General features: G+C 32.2%; 1 protein-coding gene across 1 annotated transcript in view; it reads left to right on the top strand.

Annotated features, from left to right (window-relative positions):
* Positions 1-9,058, top strand: part of LOC136804161 (rho GTPase-activating protein 39-like) — a 28,480-nt gene that overhangs the window by 19,206 nt on the left and 216 nt on the right. Inside the window, exons 3-5 of the mRNA XM_067060895.1 lie at positions 1,647-1,785; positions 8,493-8,631; positions 8,915-8,939. Of these exons, the coding sequence (XP_066916996.1) occupies positions 1,647-1,785; positions 8,493-8,631; positions 8,915-8,939 (303 nt within the window). The remainder of the gene's footprint in view (positions 1-1,646; positions 1,786-8,492; positions 8,632-8,914; positions 8,940-9,058) is intronic.

Genomic DNA, 9,058 nt, shown 5'->3' on the forward strand with positions numbered 1-9,058 from the left:
AAAATGTAGATTTAGAAAAATATTAGTTCAAACTCTTTGAAAACTAAAATATGTTTTTCTTTTGTAAAATACCAATTGAAATTAATGAATTTTGTGACAAAAAGACATTTCTTTCTTACAGCACTTAAAACTTCTTCTTTCTCTGTTAAAGCGTATGTTGTAATGTGTTTGTTCCTGACAAAAAAGACAATACTTTTTATGTAAGACTACTGGACATTTTTCAGTGTTTTCAGTGGATGTATTTTTATTCTTGTGTGTTCTTCTTGGTTGGTTGTGTGGAGTTCCTTGTTGGCGATGAAGAAAATATTTCATAGTATTTTGACAGCATTTTTACACCATGTTGTATACCAAGTTGAATTTTGAAGAACGAAAGATTTTGTTGATTTTTGACAAATTCTTTGGTGTTGTTTTGTAGTACAAAATTGTCTTTTCAAGTTATTTGCCTTTCTTTTTTGCTTTTTTAGAGATTCATGGATACATAGAGCTTTCATTCCTCGTGGAAAGATAGTAAAATTCGTAATAAGAGAAATCAATCTGGTCATTTTTTATGAAGAAGTCTAATTAAGAATAGAGTCAAAATAAACTGGATGATAAGGCTTGATAAGGAATTACATCAAACTTAGAAAATGCTGCCGAAATTTTTGAAAGTATAGCAAATTGCTAATTTTAATAATTAAATGGTCATCTTTCTCAGAACTTGTGTGTATTTGGGTGTATTCGGTGGTTTTTGCAAAGACATCATTTCCATGTTAAATTATACCCCCTTCGTATCATAAATGGATGACGTCATTAGATGGCAATTTTATAAAATTTGATAAGCTTTATCCTCTTGGCACTGAAAACCGTGTATGTTTTTCTTTCTTCTGGAGTACGGTGGTACCCAGTCTATTATCAGTTTATCTAGCTGAGATTTCTTTTTGCATTAGATTGTTATTTCACATTGGAGAAAACGCTTTATTTCTTCGGATTTAGTTTTGAAGTAGAATTTAATATTTTTTCTTCATCAACTAGTATAAGAAAGTCACTAAATAATAAGAATTTTTAATGTAATTGTTGAGGTTTTATTGGTCATTTTTGCATTTTTTGTTGGCAAGAAAGATATTCGAATGTTATCCCATTGTATTATATTCCTTCAAAGCATTATGCGGTAGGTTACAATGTTTTTGCTAATTGTTGCGAGATTGTTCTGATTTTAATTGTTGTTGGATAATACACTTCTAGAAATCATTTCGGGCCTTGTTTTCAAAGTAAGGTTGTCAAGGGCTTGGGAACGTTTTATATCATACCTTCTGCGAAATAATTGTTTTTTTTTTTTACCCAATACGTCACTTTCAACCAATCAACTACCGTAAAAGCGACGTCAAATGACATTGCAGTGGTGCATACACTTTTTTTATAAGAGCCAGTAAAATTTTGCTGAGGCTTGGCTGTGCTTATTGTTTTGGCACTTTGAGCCTCAAATTGTTCTTATCCTGTTCTTATTTTAGGGTGTAATTAAGGTGTTTTAGGCGTTATACCCAATTTTTACTGCTGTGACCCCTTAATTGCTTGAAATTGAGTAATTTTAGACTCACTATCGTTCTTAAATTGTTCTTATTTTTTGACGATTTTGAGTTTAACCTTCCATCATTTCATCATTTTCTTAGGAAGCCGACACACGAGAACCAATGGTGGGAACTGTTCGATTCCAACACCAAACGTTATTACTATTACAATGCAACTTCACAAAAGACTGTCTGGCATAAACCCAAAGAAGGCGATATCATACCTCTTTCCAAACTACAGGTATAAAGCTTTCATTTCTTGGGTTTGCTTTAGGAACATGGTCTACTGGGGAACAAAGAATCCTTGCTAGGGAATGAAACAATATGGGGTGGTGTTTCAAATTGCGAAAAAATTAATATTTCTACCCTAGCAATGTTCCTGTTTTTATAGAGGTTTTATGCAAGGATATGTGGATGCTTAAGCGACTTTTACCGAGTTTTGTATTTCTGGTCAACTTTTAAAGAAAATCTTTCTTGTATCCATAATAAAAATATACAAGTTTGAAATTTTCGTCGAAGTTAAATTATTAGAGTTATGGTGTTAAAGAGTTCATTTTCACCCTTTAACTTTAAATTATTAGGTTTAATCAAGTTTAATTCATACGTAATCTTTCTTTATTTTGTTTTTGCTAAATTTTTATCAAGTGGTTACGACCTGAATAGAGGTGTAATATCAACTTTGTTTCATATCGTATTATATAGTGATTGAAGGGACGTGTTAGAACATTAAAAGTGTTCGTGAAAAAAGCCTATACAGCTGTAATTCATATATTGTAGATTGTAGTATCAAAAAATTGTTTTTGAAAAGTAAAGGGTTGATTCGATTAGCCCTTTGAAAGAGTTTTTTGAAACTTAGAAATTGTTTTACAAATTTAATACGAACAACGTGCGTGTTGTTGTGGTCAACTGTATGACTAGCCCTCCCTAGTCTTCATGAGTGTTGTGATATTTTGAGCCTTGGAGAGCTAAGAGTAACAAACTGAAATTCAATTATTATTTAAACTGTTTGACAAGGCAGTTAAAAATTTCAAGGCAGTCTCCTTTCCAAGTGAAAACAGGCCTAACCTAAATCAGATCACTGCGCATACATTGAGGTTATAAAAGCTCTATTCTGAAGGTAAGCTTCAATGATAATTGTTGTTGGATGTTTGATGTCAAGTTTAAATTAAAGCGATATTGTTTTAAATTTTAAATTTTAAATTCGATATTGTTTCGATAACAGAGCTGAAAATATTTCCTTGAACTAGCTTTGAACTTCAAGTTAACCAAAATCATGTTGTTTGTCAAGTTTCACTGTATATAATCTTTTTGAGAAGCAATGATATTGAATTCTTCTGTACTGGTATTCTAATCCCAAAGGATCTTTTCAAATCTTCCATTCACTTCCTTATGTCACAAGCAATTTTAAGAAGTATGTCGCCACGGTTCGTTGAAAAACAACATTTTTTAAATCTTTTTTTTTTATGTTTATCAAATGCAGTAGCTAATTAATATTAATGCCTGACAAATCTTTTCTTTTTGGTTGGTGGGGATTTAAAATGCTATTGCTTACAGCTTAAAAGTCAGATTATCCCAATGGGTATCCTACATGCTCAGTGCTTTTTATCTGTAGTTCATGAAACTTTAGATGATTTCTGGAGTGGAAATGTATTTAGCCTATTCATAAAGGAGTTGGTGTGACACAAGGGTGTTTTAAAGATTAGAGAGAAAGATTCGACTCTAAATCCTTGAAAAATAAGAACACTATCAAAACAATGCTGTTATTGCTGAATTTCAAGTCATATAGTACTTTCGGTGCATAGAAGAATCGGAATTTTGTATAGCACATCTAATCTTGTTCGACAGCTCGTTGTTCTTGATATTGGTCGATTAATGCCGTTATCTTATGTTTCTCCTTTATCTTTTGTTATTCCCTTTCGCTTGTAGCAGGATGTGAAAAACATGATTTTTCTTAATATTATGAGTTGTGATATTGCACTTGTTGTTGTTTCTTGGACCTACCTGGAGGTCCGATAAATTGACCTTTGTCCGTTCGTTCGTTTGTTCGTTCGTCTGTCTGTTACCAGCTTTTCTCGAGATTGGCTGATTAGTTTTTTTCTGATTTTTGGCACAAAGATGCAAAATAGCAATCCCCAAAATGTGACAGAGTCCAATTTTCGAAAAAAATTAAAAAATATGCCGGAAAAACCAGTTTTTATAATTTTCTCAAGATTTCATTATTAGTTTTTTCTGATATGTTACAATGTTATGTATTCATTTAACTTTACAATCTCATGATTTTTTTTCCGGTCTGTATTTTGTTGACCTGCAACTTGTCACCTTCGACCTTGCTCTAACTTTAATCATCAGGTAGGTCCAATCAACGTTCCGGCTTGTGTTGTTGAAAATGTCAATTTCAACTTTTTTGTACATGATTAGCCAATTACCCAATTACATTGGATTTTTAATCGTGTGAAATTATCTATATGCATTCTTGCATGCATATATAAGTTTTTAATTAAATAGTACCTTGGAATATTATTCTGTGACCGTCTTCATGTCTTTAAAACTCTGGGATAGTACGAGAATTAAACAAAAAACGACAAAAATGGCCAAATTCGACCCGGGATGAGCTGGAGTTCTTACTTCACCAATATTGGTCATTTGAAGTAATAGAGTAATGACCCGTTCTTTAGAAAAAGTAACTAAATTGTTTTATAGCAGGTTAGCGATCAACCAAATCAAATAAGAGCTTGTAAAAAGTCCAACTGGTCCAAGTCGACGGTATTGACCCCAGCTGTTCCCTCGAATAACCCAAAACTTAGAACACTTACTCTTTGCCGACAAATGTTTACACAATACAGTAATTGACAGTAATTGAATACCAATAAATCGATCCATGATAAAATTTAATGATCCATATCCTTGATAAAACTTTTGTCGTAAACTTCCTCGAACAACTTCATTAAAAATATCTCAGTCAAGCGCTCCAAATTTAATGCTTTTAAGCATCTTAAAAAACTGCATGCACGTCAATTTTCTTAATTACTTTCGATATTGACTTACTAATTCTACTTTTCAAAAAACACTTTGGAGTCAAAGGTTATCTACTCTATTGGAATACCTTTCTGTTTAACTATTGCTTTACACCCACACAGCGCAGTGCCTGCTCGTGAACGTCAATGCAATTACTTTTTTCACTACATTTCAAGCAAAGAGATTTAAACTGTCCAATTTTTCCGACTTTATGCGTCTCTCAAAACGGAAGAAAGTTAGGCTGAAAGTCGATCGAAATTAGATCTAGTGACCTTACGCGGTTAATCTTGTATTTATCGGTTAACGAAAGGCTTTATATGCCCGTGACACGGACACGGCGTGTAGTAACCCATTTCCTATAAATGAAATGAAATGAAAATTCATACATGAAATTGAGGATGTTCTTACAAATAAAACGATTGAACACCTTTTCACCTCCCACAGTACTCTATAATTCGTTTTTTTATAAGAACATTAGAACCCAGATCTTTTTCAAGAAATTATATAAAGTGTAGAGCTCGCTGATGAGGCTGTAAAGGTCTTTAATACAATTTGCCAGTGCTCCAATCCAATCAAGCAGGAGTTCTTACACCTACATCGTCAAGACTGGCTGGTTGTTTTTCTAAAAAGTAGGAATGAAAGGCATACCATCTCTGCCTACACTGAATACTTATCCGACTTTCTTTTCATAATACTTGTACTATACACCATTGCATTGACACGTAAAAGGTCGATAATAAAAAATACGATTTGACAAAAAAAATGACACAAGCTTTGGATTAATTGATTATATAGAGATCTCTTAATAATTTCGTTAAGAAAGCGTTTAGAAAGAAATAACATAGTGCTATGTCAAAAAAATGGGTATATAGAAAATATGGAAAGGGAAGTTATATTGACTGATTGATTTTTGTTGTTTTATATACATGCATGGTTCCTAAATGTTTTTGAAGCACAGTCGAACAGTCAGAAATGTTATAAGCTTTGGGACAGAAAATACGTATCGATGACTGTATGATGAATTAATTGTGCATTTTTTCCGCGTTCCTACATTGTTGGAAAGTATTTTGTAAGTTTAATTTCTGTCTTTCTTTTCTTTTTACGAAATTTTCAACTCTCACTCTCAGCACTGTTGCCTCGATAATTCAATTCTTTTTTCATGTATTTTGTATGGATACATTTTTTATGAAGTTTACAATTTTAAGCCCGTTGTTAGCCCTGTTGAAACTCCATATGATTGCTATATCGTGCTTAAAAAGGAAAATTGTTGCCATATTTGTTGAAGTGATATTTTATACAGTAATTTTTTTCTCGGTCAAATATAAATTTTAAAACCTTTTAAATTTGTACCAAATTTGTGCATTTTGTTCGAGTGTAGTTAATTTCAATAAAAAATCAGCTCAATTTTTTTATCCTCCAAATGACTTTCACAGATCAGTATGCCCACGAAATCGTTTAAAATTTTTAAGTGTCCTAAAGTCTGAAATAACAAGTTTGCAAACCTGCTGTGAGCTCCAATTAGCATACATTATGTATGTATCGATCGATCAAAATCTCAATGGTGATACGATAAGTTTCTCTTGTGATGAAAAAAGATTAAAACAGTTTTTTTGCATCATATAGTATGATACAGTCGAAAAATTCATGTAATTCGGAGTCAGGACAGCTTAGGTTTTTTTTTCGAATTTCGTTATTTCAATTACCGTACAAATCAAAAGGGTATATTGTGTACATTTGTGCTGAGCTGAAGTTTGTTATTTTCGAATCGCATGATTTTCAAATGACGAGAGCTCGAACTACATGAGTCAAACTGTATATAAACTTGAATATATAATTTCATAACGTCAGGGAAGAAAGATAAAGAAGACCTTCTTCCTTATTTTGCATTGATTACATTCTAAACCGTGCATTCCATTCTGGTTATAATCGGATTTACATGTTTTTTATAAGAACATTCAAAAATTTTAAAAGTTTCGGATATTCTGAACTTTTTGAGTTTTAAGCCTAAAAATCTTAACATGTTCTTATTTTCACCATTTTCTGAGTATTTTTGTCCATTTTCCTAAAATCGGGTGTTTTGGAGTCGGCAAAGTCTTCAAATATTCTTAACTTGCTCTTAATATTTCAGCCATTTGTTCTTATATAGTTTTTTCTTATAAAAAAACGTGTAAAAAGATACATGAAAAACTGCAAAAGGAAAGCTCACCGATTTAACATTTTGTCGTCAAGAGATTGATGTGGTTTTGATTTGTATGCTACTTGACATTGAAGTTGTAATCTTACTGACTGCATTTCAAAATTCTTTGTTTCTCTTGTATTATCTACAAATACTGGTATAGTTCCGAAGTTTTTTACTACTGGGTTATACCTACAATTATCTATCTTATAAAGAGTGTTAGAAATTTTGGAGTATTTGAAGAATCTCGAAAACTTTCCACTTGTAAACTATGAGAGGCATTTTTTGCTCATGTGGCAGCAGACAGGTATGAATTATCACATTATTACTTTCTTAAGATTTTTTTGGGTAGAAGTAAAATTACTATCAGTATTGTATTATCGGTTTTGATCTTAAACATTGTATTGAAAGTTAGTTAATTGGACATTATAATCGTTTCTGAGAAAAAGAATCCTGGATTGAATTTGTCTTGGGCTTTACAATGAAGTATACAGTGTTTCCGTTTAAACTGGTTTAAATGTTCTTATCGAAGCTAGTTGCAGTGTTATTTCTCGGATTGTTCATGATATGCCCGATTGCAATGTCTTCGGCCATAACTTAACATCATAGACACAACAACAGCTGATTGGTTGTGAGTGACGTCAAGTCAATACGTCACTTTCAACCAATCAGCTGTTGGGTCCGTAATGTAATGTCAGAAGACATTACAATGGCGCACATCATGAATAGAGTTTGAGTGCTCATTTTTTCTTACACGTTACTGCTCTGAAACTAAATGAAATGAAGGTGTTCTATTGGTTAGAAATGACGCCAGTCACAAAATTTAGTGATAGAAAAAGAAATTAGTGTAATTAGGGAGAATTGTTTTCAGGATAAGTAAGGGTACTATTTTCGGTTTTTTTATATGAAGAAGAATCACACTTCGGGATTTTTCTACCCATCTCTCTCATTCGCACATTTTCATTATAAGATATTTCACGAAAAAGTTTTCCAATTTTGATAAAATCCTCTTTTTTATAATATTCCTTTCCATAATATTTTGTGATCCCATCTTTTCCTCCCTTCTTTTCAAAAGATGTAATTTTTCATATTCCCCATATTTTTTCATGTAAACAATTATTATATTTTGTAAAGATTTTAGGCCCTTTCTTCGAGTTCTTTTTTACAAGGCCTAAATATGCCTGAGACTCTGTTCTATAAAGGCCAGAACTGAAAAGTAAAACTTAGAAAAAGCTACCAGTAGTGTTAAAGCGAAAGTTGTAGTGTAGTTTATTTGTCCAATTACTTTTGAAGGTCTTGTAAGTCTATAAGTTGGCTATAGCTATCAGTAGCTGTTCATACACATAGTCCGACAGTCGAATTCCTTCGTCCAGTGGATAAGAGTTTTTACTGGATTTCATTTTAAAAATGTGGGAAGGCAATGCTGGAAAATATATAGCAGAAATCCCCGGCATTTTCTTTTGCCTCGGAGTGGTATATCTTTGGATATGTAATGAAATAGTTTAGATATTTAGCCCACCTTAGAAACACATCTAATTTTTTTAACTTTATAATTTTCCAAAGCTGAGAGATATTTTGAACTAAGTTTCTAAAACTTAGTCCTTCCTTAAATCTTCAATCTGAAATCACACCACATCTGAGAACATCTGAGTGATTCAATATCAAAAGGCTTGTAAAATTTGACATAATTAAGCACCCAAATAATACCAACTTGTTTTAAAAACGAGACCCTTAATGTTCATTTCTATTTTTTGCAGATGCTGAAAGCGAAAGAAGAGGTTAGACAGAAAGAATCATCCACGACAAGCCTCATACAGCCTTCATCGCCAACTTCGAAGAAATTTTCATCACATAATACCATCACCGATTTGCCAAGAAGTTCTAGCTCTTTCTCAGGTAGAGCCTGTTCCAAAAAATTTGCTGTCCCTTTATTTTAATGTAAAGCTTTCGAAGGAAAAAATATAAAACTCAAAGTATTATTTTGTTGGAAAGATAATTATGAGTTTTGATTTGAAGGGTTTTAATTTTCTCAAATTATTCGAAAATGAAGATGAAAAACGAAAATTTTAAGATATTTAATTATGATTACTAGACCAAAGATTTAGAAATTACACTTAATTCTGTAACTTGGGACTTCGCTGATTTCAAATATCTATTTAAATTTTTCACATATTTCTAGGATCGAAAGATACAAACCCTTCAAAGTACGCTAAAAATGGCCCAAAAATAGGCAAAATGGACCAACTTTAATCTACTTTTTAGCACTCGTTTCATTCTAAAGCTAATCTATGCAGATTTGCCACTCGACTTCTTGTATGTAACA

Source organism: Clytia hemisphaerica, unplaced genomic scaffold (assembly GCF_902728285.1).
Source record: "Clytia hemisphaerica strain Z4C2 unplaced genomic scaffold, Clytia hemisphaerica genome assembly, whole genome shotgun sequence".
Lineage (NCBI taxonomy): Eukaryota > Metazoa > Cnidaria > Hydrozoa > Leptothecata > Clytiidae > Clytia > Clytia hemisphaerica.